The sequence below is a fragment of the Neovison vison genome, chromosome 5, assembly GCF_020171115.1.
Source record: "Neovison vison isolate M4711 chromosome 5, ASM_NN_V1, whole genome shotgun sequence".
In the NCBI taxonomy this organism is placed as follows: domain Eukaryota; kingdom Metazoa; phylum Chordata; class Mammalia; order Carnivora; family Mustelidae; genus Neogale; species Neogale vison.
In genome coordinates, this window is record NC_058095.1 from 101,199,334 (window position 1) to 101,213,876 (window position 14,543).

The 14,543-nt window shown below is 33.1% G+C and overlaps 1 protein-coding gene across 8 annotated transcripts in view; it reads right to left on the bottom strand.

The window, feature by feature from the left end:
• The window catches only part of POSTN (periostin), a 34,130-nt gene extending 20,342 nt beyond the window's left edge, over positions 1-13,788 (bottom strand). For 4 of the 8 annotated variants that reach the window (XM_044249629.1, XM_044249626.1, XM_044249622.1 and 1 more), the window contains exons 1-8: positions 13,604-13,786; positions 12,199-12,297; positions 7,810-7,874; positions 5,726-5,883; positions 3,780-3,944; positions 2,721-2,867; positions 1,888-2,029; positions 580-792 (exon numbers count right to left, since the gene is read on the bottom strand). In XM_044249629.1, the coding sequence (XP_044105564.1) occupies positions 580-792; positions 1,888-2,029; positions 2,721-2,867; positions 3,780-3,944; positions 5,726-5,883; positions 7,810-7,874; positions 12,199-12,297; positions 13,604-13,722 (1,108 nt within the window). In that variant the 5' untranslated portion in view covers positions 13,723-13,786. Of the gene's footprint in view, positions 1-579; positions 793-1,887; positions 2,030-2,720; positions 2,868-3,779; positions 3,945-5,725; positions 5,884-7,809; positions 7,875-12,198; positions 12,298-13,603 lie in introns of all 8 variants that reach the window. The other 4 variants (XM_044249625.1, XM_044249621.1, XM_044249627.1 and 1 more) reach the window with 3 other exon arrangements.
• Between the last annotated feature and the right edge of the window lie 755 nt (positions 13,789-14,543).

Below are 14,543 nucleotides of genomic sequence, written 5' to 3' on the forward strand. Positions count from 1 at the left end.
GTCATCTTTGTTACTATCATCATCATCCTGAAATTAGTAAATCAGTTCTTGGCTGTTCTCTATAAGCTATTTGCTTCCATGACAATGTGATAAGATATCCTGCCCCTCCCTAGTAAGAGTTCCAGATTCCTGTTTTGGGGGGTCGATAACCACAGAGAATTTTTACAAAAGAAAATATTTTTCCAGCTTCTTAGTTTCATTGTCTTTAATTCTCTATGGCTCATGTCCCACCTTTCTCTGCTCTTGTGAGTGCCATAGTTCTTTCATTTATCCAAAGCTGGCCATTTGGTTAGATCTGTCCTTCCACTTTCAGGAAAAAAACTGTGGTACTGTGGTACTCACTGTGGTACTGTGAGAGAGCCTTTTTAAATATTAAGTGTTAGAAGCCTGGGAAAGCGGAAGTTCTGTGCTACCCAGGAGCCCGTGGCTACACAGGCTACCTAGTGCTCAGTTCACTCTGCTGCATTTGTGCTTCACGTGCCTTTCCTTATGCTACACATTCATTTTTTATGGATTTAGTCATGTGGCATCGTAACTGGTAAAGAGTGGTAGGTGGAAGAATCCAAAACTGTTGCTCACCAGAATCGGGAATTAGGACCTGATCAATCAAATGGATGACACCATTATTTGTCACGATATCTTTTTTGTTCACCATTTTGATTCCATTTACTGTTATGCTGTCACCGTCACATCCTATCTCAATGGTGTTTCCTTCCAGAGTCTCAAAGACTGCTCCTCCCATGATAGCTTCAGAACACTGGAGGGTGTTCAAAAGGTGGTACTTCAAGAGAGCTGGAGGACAAATGAAAAGCAGCAAGTTCTGAGATCAAGGGAAATTGCACTTAACTCTTAAAGACATGATTCACTGTGGACCTGAGAATTCCTAAGAAATATAATACATATAAGACCTAAGTATTAAAAAAAAAAAGGCCTAAGTATTGACTGAAGGGTTTTTAATTGTTTAAGTTCTAGGAACGCTTTTTCAACGAACTATATGAACTCAGTAGGAAGTAAGAAGAGAAGATCAGTTGCATGAAATGATTTGTGTAGTGCTTAGAAAATGTGTTAGAGTAAGTTTCCACTCTCATAAGAAGGTAATTTCTGACATGAAAACAAGAAGAATGATCCCTGTATTTACTAGAGATACCTATTCTTAAACAACCAAGCAGCATCTTGTATAAACCACTCATAACAGAATAGCTTCATATGATTTATAAAGAGTTTAATAGAGGAGAAGGATAGGACAAATAATTCCCTAAAGAAGACATCTGGAGAGTAGCCAAAGTAAAGATGATTTCTTGGAAGATATCTGAAGGGATCTGTCTTTCAACCGTGTTATCTCTATAGCTGTATCATCAAAATTTCTCATTTTAAATTGGTTAAATGTTAGTTAAATGTACTCCTCACAACATAAAATCTATTTGAAAATAGAGAGACTAGAATGAAGCCAAATTCTATGTATAAATAAATAATAGACCAAGAGAACCGTGTAATTTTCTTAACTTAATTATATATTTTAGCATAAATTTAGAATTAAAAGCATTATGTAATACATGTATGATATTAAAATTTGATAATCTAATATTTCTTTTAAACCATAGCTAAATCCTTTTAAATGCCTGTTACTTATTTACTTGAAAACAATAAAAAAGAATATGATCTTTATGATATTATTTTTAAATTAATTATTAATTATATAATTACTCTGCTGACTCTTTCAAAGGCTTTGTTTTTTTTTTTTAAGATTTTGTAGTCCACTTAGAACACAAGTTTTTCTTTGCCTTTGCTTATCAAAGCTGATAATATGTGCATGACTTAATTTTTTTTTTTTTATTTTCTTTTCTTGGAATTCTGGGAGACTTCTCAGAGAGGAGGACGTTTTAGTACCTTCAGAAGCCACTTTGTCTCCCATGATCCTTTCTAGGACACCTCGTGGAAGTTTCTCAAAAGCCTCATTGGTGGGAGCAAAGAGTGTGAAGTGACCGTCTCTTCCAAGGGACTCCAGTATATCAGATGTGATAGCAGCTGCCTAAAACACAAATGTGCTTGTTAGAGGCTTGCACGTTGCAGATCCAAAAGAAAATCACAATACACTTAAACTAGGCTGTCATGAGGGAGTTGATTCTGTATAAAATTATAGAAGTTTGCTCTTGTTAGATCTTTAAAACATGATTTATTGGCACAACAAACTACATCCTTTCCAAGTTTCCTCAAACCTGTTTGTAAGAATGGGAATCCTGCCCATGTTTGTGTGACTCTAGCAATATCCAGCAGTACATATAACTGAGATGGACACATACTAAATACAGTGAATACACTATGGGCACATAACTAACTATTGGGTATTTATCATGTCCACACAAGTATTATTATACTTGTATGGGATGATTTCTTCCATGTAGAATAAAACTCTTTTCATTTCAAGAAATAGATTTGTTACACTTCTGCCAGATTTTTAAAATGCCATTTTTTTAAAAAGATTTTTATTTATTTATTTGACAGACAGAAATCACAAGTAGGCCGAGAGAGAGATTGGAGGAAGCAGGCTCCCCGCCGAGCAGAGAGCCCGATGCAGGGCTCAATCCCAGGACCCTGGGATCATGACCTGAGCAGAAGGCAGAGGCTTTAACCCACTGAGCCACCCAGGTGCCCCTAAAATAACATTTTTATTGTTAGATTTCAATGATGCAAGACAATCTGCTGTTATTTCTTATACTTACCCTAAAAGATGAGAGGTCATCTTCTGCTTCAATGAAGTCTTGAATTGAGGTACCAATTTGTGTAAGGACACGGTCAATGACATGTACAACACCATTTGTTGCAATCTGGTTCCCATGGATGATTCGAGCGCAGTTAACAGTGACAACCTGTAATTATTTGAGAAAATCAAAGTGCAGAAATCAGAGCCATCAATTGACCACTGAGATTGCAAGGCCATTATCTATCTTTCATTTCTACTAGTAAATGTAACATGAAGGAGCCAACATTCTAAATGTAAATGTTGAGGATAAAGACATATATCGCTCTGTCTAAAAAAGAAACTAAGAGAAAACAGGACCAGTTGAAAACCTAGTCCAGTTACACATAACATATCTAGAAAATAAGGAGAAAAAGCATTTTTTTCATTTGAGTTATTGCTTTTTTTCCCCCTCTCTTCCTTTTATAGAGATAGTCATAAACTGTTTGAACTGCAGGTCAGTGAATTACACGAAAAAGTTTATCAGTCCTAAAGTAAGTTCTGAAAGAGAGAAATAGTTATTGCACAAATATAATCAGTTCTATTCCAGTAATTTCCCAATTATTACCTCATCACTGACCCTTTTCATCTCTGGAAATTTATTGGAAGAGCCCTATGATCCTGTTGGAAGTTTCCCACAAGGGCTTTTATCTACACACAGAAGAACCTAAATCAGTATAGTAGCTAGAGAGTGAATAAAGGAATACTCATTCTCTGATATTCTTTGATAAATTCTTATTTACTATTTTTCTGTAGTTATTATTTTTCAAACACATCAACTACTAAAATTTCCTTTTTTTTTTTTTTAGGACATCTAAGTCTACTGTCAATGATCTGTGAACTTAATTTCCTCCTCACAACCACTCTCTATAGAAGTCAGCTACTGAATTAGAAATTTGCATGCTCTAAATGTGGGGGGAAATCACAATATAGTGCTTACATTCACTAACATTTTACTATTTCTGTGAACATAATATAAAAGGTATAGACAAAATTAAAGGTGATATTGCTCTGAAATGTACTTTTTATTCATGAAACTTACCCCATTAGGATAATGGTTAATGAAAAGCCCCAAATTGTTATACATTGAAGGAATAATCATGCCATTTTTTAAGTCCTTGGTCAACATTCTGTTATTAACCATATGGCTATGTAAAGCATTCAGTAATTCAACATTTACATTACTCTCCAAGCCTCTCCGGATATCCTAGGAAAAATTGAAATGTTAGAAGTTTATTTTATTGCAGTTCATCATTAAAATATTTATAATTACACTAGGGGTAAAATGAGGAAAGGCAACTATTCAAGGCTTGGGGATAGGCATTAAAGAGTAGATAGGGTAGGAATAGTAGTGATCATTTTAAGTCCAGTTGCTGACACAGGGATGAATGTTGGGAGAAAAGATTTTATTCATGTTGGTTAGCATATACTTTATGTTTCTTAGATAACATTAAGAAGGAGTTTTAGAAAAGTGTGTGGGACAATAATGTGGAAGACTTCAATGCCTGAGTAAACTGGCAACAAGGAGCCACTGAAGATTTTATTGTATTGGAATAAAACAATTAGACTGGGCTTTGGGAAGGTTAATCTTGTGAAAATGTAGAGCAAAAATGAAGATATTAGTGAGGATGAAACATGAGACATTGATTACTAACAATAGTTAAGAATTAGAGCAGGAGTAGAATGAATCACCACTTTCAAGTCTAAACACTTCAGATGGGTACTGCCAATTATGGAAAAAAAGGCAACAGAAGAGCAGTTGTTTGTGGGGAGAAAGAAAATGGCACATGTTTTAGATAACTTTTTGTTTAAAGATGAAGTGGTATATCTAAGGAGAAATATTAAGTGGTATATCCAAGGAGAAGTATTAAAATGGACATTAGAAATATTTTCCTGAGGTTCCAAGGAGAACAACTACAGAAACAGATTTCATGGTTATATGCACTGAAGCTATGGCTGAAGCCATTAGAAGGGTATATAAAGAGCAAAGTCTAATTCCCAGAAGAGACTTTAGTAAGACTCATTATTAAGTGAAGGAAGAAGAGGAGTCAGCAAAAAGACCCAGAAAGGTGGTTAAGAGATGAGATCAATGGCAACCAACAGAGAGAGTTCCATAATGCAACAATTAACCACACAGTTAATGTAGCAAGATAATATCTAGAAGATCCTGCCTTACTAAATATTATTTGACTCTAGTCATAATTATCGATTTGCCTTCATATCCTGTAGAATGTAGGAATATATTTCTATACCAGTTTTACAGATTGGAAATTTAGTGTATTACAGATTATGTACAAAAAGTCTGAAAATCAAAAGCATTATTTATAATGCTTCATTTAAATATTCATACATATTTATAAATGTCAATATCTGAGCAGCCAAATATATTTACATATAATTAAAATAATTTATATATTTATAATATGCCTTATAATAAATTTTAAATTCCACTAGACTTCTTAACTTACCTTTCTGTTAGATAGGTCATCTAAAATTCAATATGTTTCTTCCCAATCAAAAAGGAAAGAGGAAAGGAGTAAAATAGAATAATGATAAACACCAGTGCAGGCCACCCTTGGTTTGCCTTTTTTAAATTAGTCTATGAAACTACTGGGGAGGTATTCCATATTTGGATATATTAAAATGCTTTCATCCTTATACTTAATATCTCATTCTTTTATGTATCATCATATATGTATAACAAAAGAGAGGGCCTGGGTGGCTCAGTGGGTTGGGCCGCTGCCTTCGGCTCAGGTCATGATCTCAGGGTCCTGGGATCGAGTCCCACATTGGGCTCTCTGTTCAGCAGTGAGCCTGCTTCCCTTCCTTTCTCTCTGCCTGCCTCTCTGCCTACTTGTGATCTCTCTCTGTCAAATAAATAAATAAAATCTTAAAGAAAAAAAAGATCTCTATTAGTTTCCAAGTTAATAAATCAATTAAAATGAAATCACAATAAAAATAATTATATTAATAAAAATAATGAATTACAGAATCCAAGTTGTCCCAAGCTTCATTACTCGGTGCAAAGTAAGTGAATGATCCCTTTCCTTCAATTTCTTCCCTCAGTCTTGAGACATCAGAATAGTGCTGTGTTGTGGTGGCTCCCACGATGCCCAGAGTGCCATAAACATGGTCAATTGGCAAAACTGAAATAATGAAGACATGAAGAATTACTTAGGACAATATTTCAAGGTTATTATTTCACAATCATTTAAATTTTTACTAAATTCCTTAATACATTTAACTGATAATTTTAGCAATAAAATTATATGAATTATCAATCTTACACAAAAGCTGTCTTTTAAGGGCTAAATAATAAAACAATATTGAAAACTATTATTTCATATATCCTTTGTGTTGAGGAAAAATGAATTTTAAATTATCCTGATTAACATTATGTATTACGTATTAGTGTATATAGTTGTGACTCCTGCTATGTCAATAATAGTTGAACTATAATTATCAGCAAATATTTCTGATTCACTGAAAAAAAAAAAGATGCTCCTCACGTCTCACTGAGAATGGCAAAGGTAATATTTTCTTCTATGTTGGCTTAAACTCCTAAATGGTGTAATACTGTAAGGTACTGGGTTATTAATTTTTATAGACTTGGGTTTTAAAAAAATTTTTTTTAAGATTTTACTTATTTATTTGACAGACAGAGATCCCAAGTAGGCAGAGAGGCAGGCAGAGAGAAAGGAGGGAGCAGAATTCCTGCAGAGCAGAAAGCCTGATGTTGGGATCGATCCCAGGACTCTGGGATCATGACCTGAGCCGAAGGCAGAGGCTTTAACCCGCTGAGCCACCCAGGTGTCCCTAGATTTGGGTTTTTAAAAGAAATATGGAGACCTACTTCTTTTGAGCATAATTTCAGGGAGGAAATAGATGGAAGTATCTAATGCTTCCAGAATATTTCTCCTGAACTTCAGAAGAAATATTAATATATGAATGCCAACCTGAAAACTGATGCAGCTGATTTATTCATTTTTTGACCCTATTTTATTTGAAAACTCATATGATTTGGATAATATCATAGGAGAAATGGTTATTACATTTGTGAATATATAAAGACTAGGTGACAATTAATAAATTATAAAATCAAGACCCCCCCCAAAGAAAACCCCAAAAAGATGGGGAAAATGAGTCAAAATTAACAAGTTAAAAATAACAGAGCTCCATGTGTGTCCTTATGCCCATGCTGAAAAAATAAATCCTAGAGAAAGGCATGACTTGATAGAAAGAATTTTAATTAATTGTAATTGGTCATAAATTCATTACAAGCTAATGATAAGACTTGGTTACCAATGACACGAACCAAAATTCAGGGGCTCCCAAAAGTGAAGTATTTGTCTTGATTTTATTCTCTCGGCTGCCGGGAACCACAAAGAATGCAGACACCAGTTTAGATTCACATTCAGAAAGATGACTGGATTAGAGGATTTTTATGCATTGGTGTCCATAATGGTGAGGGCCTCAAAGTTTATGTTATATTAGAAGAACTGGGAACGATTAGCTCAGGGAAGAGAAATCTATTGAGAAAGAGAGGGTAACCAGTGGAAGTATGTGATGGTTGGTGTTAAATACCTGAATGGCTGTTATTTCAGAGAGGAACTAGATTAACTTCTTTTTTTTTTAGTTGGCAATTTTAGAAAACAATTTTCAACATGAGGGATGTTATAAAATCAGAGCTGTTTGGTTACAGAAAATTATGCCTTCCCAACTAGTCCACTCCACGTTTCTAGACAATGTCAAAGATGGATTTTGTAGAGAGGATTTTCATTTAATTTTTTCATTTGAATTTAAATTTATGATCAGGTTTGTGTTGTATGGCCCAACATTCACTGAATGAGCTGCATGTTTTAATACTTTGTCACCATGAAAAATGCATGATTAGCACAAAGATGGTGGCAGTATCTTAGGATTTATCATGGTGCTAAATACACACACACACACACACACACACACACATATGCACACACATACACATTGACTTATCTATAAGCTAAGCCACCTCAAGTCTTTTTCCTCACATAAGACAAGTTCCTCATTCATTTCAGTAATTGAAATTTTACCTGCTGGGCAGCCTTTCATTCCTTCCATTCTCATGTAACCAGGGCAACATTCATATAACACAGTCCTGTATATCAGAAGAAAATTCGTATTAAAATGGGGAACTACATAAAATTCATTTCCATATAATCTCAGCAAAAATATATCACTTATTGTCATGATTTATGAGACTTTTGAATTGTTTTTTTCTCCCTGATTTCAAGTTTGTTTATATTAGTTTGATTTCTCTATATAGTTTCATGACATTGTAGAAAGTTCCAGGATCTTAATGCAGATGAATGAGGTTCCCAGTTCTGTCCTTGGTAGATGTATGACCTTGAGCAAGTAATTTGACTAATTTGAGTCTCAGTTTCTCCAGCTTTTTAAAATGGATGTAGTAGCTATGATAGCTACTCACAGGCTAGTTGTGAGTCTCAAATAAAATTATGTTTTGGAAATCATTTTGTGAACTATAAATAGTTAGAAATGTTTATTAGTATAAGTTTATGAGAAATTAGAAACATCAGTAAATACATTAACCCAATCCAATCAATAAAAGCTATTCCACTGCTAACTAAAATAATATTTTAGGTTTGAATTGCCTAGAATTATTAATTTGATCATAGTAAATATAATCTTTAAAATCTTCTACAATACAATATTCAAGAAAATGCTATTTTTTCCAAGTTAACAAAGTGTAGTAAGTTATATATAGGCATAATTAAGGCAACAAACCAGAAAATTCAGCAGAGATATATCTAAAATAAGTTTGTATTACTCTGTTTTGTTGGAAAATAGTAACCTCAAATCATCTACATAATTGTTTTTATTTCTTACTTTATTAAAAATATAATCCTAATCTTCATTTTATCAAAGTCCATTTGACATTTTCTGGACTCCTCAAAATCTAGCATCATATTTTTAATTAAAAATTTACATAATGCTCTGTTTCCTCTCAATAGAAATATGAAGGTGAATGTACAAAATAAAAATTTTAAATGGGGAATATTATAAGTAAAGAAGAAATACAGACTGTTTTATAATTTTTAATTGATTAATCCCATGTCACACAGTTTAATTACTTACAGACTGATTATCTTATAATTTAGTAACTAAACATGTATTAAGTAGTTCAGATATTATTTATTTCTTTTTTTTCTAGTTATGATAATCATATTCAAAAAGATGAATGAATGAGAGAATTTGAATATATTTAAGAAAAAAATCACTATAAGAAATACTTTTCTTAGTATGATAAAAATGACAACAAAAGCAAGTTTGTAAAAAGTAGAATTATTAATGATATACAAAATGGTCTTCTATAGTTTGTAAATAAACTTTTCAAATTAAAGCCAGGTCTATTAATTGATTATCCATGGTTTATGGTCTTGTTATGTTCCCATTTCTTTATTTTCTTAATGTCAATTTAAAAAGTAGAATGTAACATTATTTATGCATATACATGTATGCAGTAAAAAATGAAAGATGAATGAGAAAAAAATTTCTGGCATGGAAACTGACTCAAAGATATTTGATAGATTTTAAAAATGGACAAAATTAAGTGGGAAATGCCAATTTCAAATTGTTCATCAATTTTAAAATAATTTCAAGAATAGCTGGTATTAGAAACATATGGAAACTATATGGGGGTCTTATGCAAATCTTAAAATGGCCCCTGAAACAATGTATTTACTTAGATCCTCATATAAATAAATTTGAATATTTCGATGCAAAAGGATTGATTCAGAATTTCTTACATGTTAACTTTAGCATATATTGTAAACAACTTGAAAAATCAGATACATATTTATTGGTCCAGTATTGACAGTACTGACTTGTAAAGAGTGACTAGAAGAGGAAATTGTTAATGTAACAAAAATTTCTGTAACACATGCTAATATGACCCAAGGATTAACCTTAATGTAGACAATTAGTGCAACAGATGGAATAAAATCCAAAACAGCTGCAATTTCAGCTGATAGTTGAACAACATGGTTATCTGAGTTGATATTTGAAAAACAAATTGTAGGTTTATTCAGGAGAACATTTATTTCTATACAAAACTTAAATTTCCCACATGGTTAGTAGGACAAAACAAGAGTAAAGAAAAATCATTACTATGTACATCTCTGAAAGTGGAAAATTTATCTTCATTTTCTGATTAGCTATCTAGAATCTCATGAAAATACCAGCTGGAAGGAGTCTACAAAATACTGTATTATTCGGCCAATATATATTGTAGGAACTATCTTAAACTTGGGAAATTCATGTTTATCAGTAGGCCTGCCCAATTACTTCCTTCAAATCTGCAAAGCAACTGTTCAACCAAAAGACAAACATTTCTGTCAACTGATACAAAAAGTCCTAAAGATGTCTATGGAAATTTTAGCAGCTGCAAGCAGATGGCAAAACAGGCATTCCTGTTGTCAGGTTATTGATTTATTTGATTATTCAAAACTAATATCTAGCATTTACATTTATTTCAGAGCACAGATGTAAATATGTTTGTGAAAATGAAGCTACTTGGGAGAAATAAGCTAATATAATTTAACAAAGGAGACACTGTTATGTTTCTGGTAAAAAGCCAGCCTTCAAAGCAGGATTTTTTTTTTTTTTTTTAATGGATAACAAGAAAGAATGTTGGCATAACCTTTGTACAAGCCTTGGCATCTCTAATATATTTAGATGGTTAAAATGAGATTATATCATACTTTCCTAACTTCCAGGAAGGATATAATAAAGATATCCCCTGAATAAATTCAGAGAGCAGGTCCTTATGTAGTCGGTGTGCATTCCAAATATGCCTCATGGTAACCATGAATATGAAGAACAAAGGGAAGAGAATCCAGAGCCTTGTAGTTCCCAGCTGAGGTCCAGTTTGCATCATAGGCAAGATCACTGCAACCACTGACTTACATTGTAACTGTGTGAATGACTCATGAGTCTAGCAGATGTCTGCAAACTAATAAGAATAAAGTCTAGGCCAAAAAGTATCATCAGTTGAAACTCTAGTAAGCAAATGAACAGGAACAGACAGCAAAGTTCTGTGGCGTCCTAGATCTAGTGACCACGGAGAAGTAGAGTCCAGCTAAGGTTATATGCACTGAATACATTATTTTTATCTGGAAATAAAGATAATCTTATGCATTTTAGATAAGCATCTGGTCACAGTTCCTTTTCCCACCCACACATATCCATTTGTTTAAGTACTTTAAATTTAAGGACAATTGATATTGTGAGTTACTTAGCAATTTCACATTCATCAAATCATTCTACCATCGCCCCCAAAACTCTGTAACTATAAAATCCACATTTCACAGGTAAAGAAATGAAAGCTCCAAGAAGTTAAGTGATGCTGTGTTTAGTATTTGTACCAACATTGTTAAGTTAGAAATAAGTTTTGAATAATCCCCCAATCCTTCCACCTATTTAGGGTAACTGAAGTTTAATGATGATGTAGTAAGCAGGTTCTCATTCAGATATTTGTTTCTCAAGTCCTCTTTCGTTGAAAGTGGAGTCCAAATCAATGGGAAGCACTGGTTTTTTAGCCAGCAATGGTATCTCTACTTTTTCTAATACAGTAACTTACTCTATGACTCAGATCCTTCACTTTAAAATGAAGAACTTGGACCACATGAGTAATTCTCAACTTTTATTTGCCCACGATTGTAATTTTCCACCAACACTTATTGATTAATTAAACAAATACACATTTCTATCAAGTAATGAAAATATTTTCTAATTTTAAGTTAATCAGTGAAATACATATCTAAATAAAGAGTAATTGTCTTTCAGGCTACTGAAATAGTAGATGTAATGACAGGCCTTACACTTATTGGACCCCTGCGGATCTGGTAGTTTGGGATGAAATAACTGGATTAAATGAAGATATAAAGCTTAAATTCTTTCCAAATTCAAGCTTTGATGAAAATTTTGAGGCAAACTGGAGTATTTCAGATAATTTCCAAATGGATGTAGGTGAACATTAATTAGCGCTTCAAAAATCCTGATATTTTAGATCAATTTGTTCTTCTGGATCTTTTTTTTTTTTTTAATAAAATGAGGAAACTGAGGTAACCATTTTTATGAAATGAAGCACAGAGATTAAGTGTCTTCTCCAAAAAAGAGGGCCATAACAAGGATAGAAATGCCATGGTGTCACACTGGTTCTATACAGCGCCATGTAATTTTTTTTCCTTTGGACCTCCATGACACATAAATTCAGGGCTCATGAGAGGTCCACTAGCAGAGGTAGAAATATAGAGAGAATTTCTTAATTCACATTTATGATCCAGTTTTCGTTTTAAAGCTTGCAATTTGGGAGAATTTTTTTCAAGTAAAATGGTGTATATGTCCAAGGAAAGAAATAGACATCTCTGGGACTGGTGCATTAGGAAAAAGATGAAACTTACGTTTTCTTTCCACAGATGGCACCTTGGTACCAATTCCTACAAGTGCTGAAATATTTCTTTTTGGTGCCTAAAATCTGTTGAAGGGCGCAGACATTTGGGCTAGAATACATGGAAGAGAAGAAAGTTAATGTCCTAATGACAATGACTTTTTCATATCCTCATGTCACATGGTTCAGAAAAAAGAAATCAGCATGTGGACTCAATTTTGAAACATGTGATTCTAGTCTTGCACAAATCTACTTGTTGATCCAAGCTTACTGATTCATCAGAAAAACTAAAGTCTATGGGAGAGAAAAAGAGAGAGGAAATTATACATCCAAACACCAGTGTTCCAAAACTTAAGCTAGTAGGAATATTCAAGCAGCATTAAGTTCAACTTAATTTTGTTTTCATTCATATTACTTTTATAGTAAGCCAATGTCACTGACCCTTTTTAAACCAAACGTGCTCATTTTGGTCTCTAATATGGAACAACGGACTCTGGAACAATGAGGAACCAAGAAAGGAAAAGAGACAGTTTTTACTAGGTCCAAAGACAACATATGCTATAATTTTCTAGGTAAGCAATCACAGAAGAAATGAGTGCTACAATTAACTGAATAATATGGCTGCACAAAGGAAAATATATTTCTTTGAGTGGAAATTGTAGATCAGAACATCCTCTGCCAGAATTTTAAGAGTCTTTCTCTCTTAAAGAGATAGGAAGTCTTATTTGCACTGTAAAGCAAAGGAACTTTTGAGCAATGTGAGAAAATTCCTTTGAGACATTAGAAGAAATGCCAAGATTCATTTAAAAAAATTATAAATGGTTGGTTAAGTTACTAAATTATTCCTATTAACTTTAAAAATGCTAAGTTGTAGTTAAATTTATTCCAAGAAATATGTTTGCAAATTTTGCAGAATGCAGAATTTAAAAGCATTCTTAAATGCTTTAAAATATTCGAAGAACTAGTTACATTAATAATTTTTAAATTTTCATACATAACTTAAATGAAAATTTCCTTCACAACATGTGAAATATTTCAAACCTGTTCACATAATGAAAGCGCTAGTCATATATTTTTATTTTGGAAACCTCATTTCAGGTTTTTGGAAGGAAATAAAAATACAAATAAGCATAATAATAAAGAAATGCCTATTAAATGTAGTCAATTAAGTTAAAATTATATAATGCTGCAAAAAAGCAATTACATGCAAATTATTTTGACAGTAATTTTTAAAGTTTAAAATTTAAACTATAAGCATCTACAAATCACAGAATACTCCTTTTTTTTCCTTTTTCATACTACTTTTTAATGTAGAAAGAAAAAAAGACCTCGGTGTATTTAAGGAACTTTAAAGATACACATATAACAAGCCAAGTAAAAGAAAAAGAAAGATTTATAAAACCTAACCACTGACTTACCCCTGATCCCGGCCCCTGATTCGGCTATGAGCCAAAATCTTGTCATAATGGCCATTGGCGTTTGCAGGGTTAACAACAACCAGCAAGAGTAGAGAAAATATAGGTAAGAAGGGAATCATCTTTAGTCTCTCCGTTGCAGTTAGTCCACGAAGAGAACTGGCAGTGGCTTTGGAGAGCTCGGAGTTTATATACATGTCAGAGTCTGTGGGAGGGAGCACTGTATAACCTGGGAATCTAAGCTCTCTCCAAAAAACATCAGCAACTTCAAGTTGGCAGCTAAAGTCCACTTTTCCTAGTGATGTTTACTGAACACATTGAACCTCTTTTATATTTCATTCTGAAGAAGATATTTATTTTTATTGTTAAATTATTTATATTCCCCTTTAATAACTGACTCTTTGCCTTTTCCTATTTCAGTTTTATTCTTTTGCACTTTGGAGGGGTTTATGGAAAATGGTTTTGTTTGGGTTTGAAGGACTATTCTGCAATCCACCCCTTACAGAATATATGTTCCTGTGCTCAATGAGATCATTGTTTGATCTTATCACATCACTCACATTTAGTTCACCTCAGAACAGAAGGGTTATTATTTTTCACCAGAAAGCAAATGTAGATGTAAGTTCGATAATCATAAGGCAGTAATGGCTCTTGATTAAAAACAGATGTTGGATACATTTAAAACTTGTACAAAATATGAAATAACTCTGATTGTTGATGAAAAAATACAGGAGAGACTACATGTTCCTTGCAATACTACTAAACAAGGGAGATATTCCCATTTCACTTCTCTTTTCAAATATCAAGGAATGGATAGAGTTAACATAAATCTAATTCTGCCAAGTTTTCCTAACTCTTGAAATGAAGCAGAAAAGAAAACCATTTGTGCTTTATTGTTTTTTCATTACACGCTTCACATGACGATGAACTTGTCTAGGCAGCA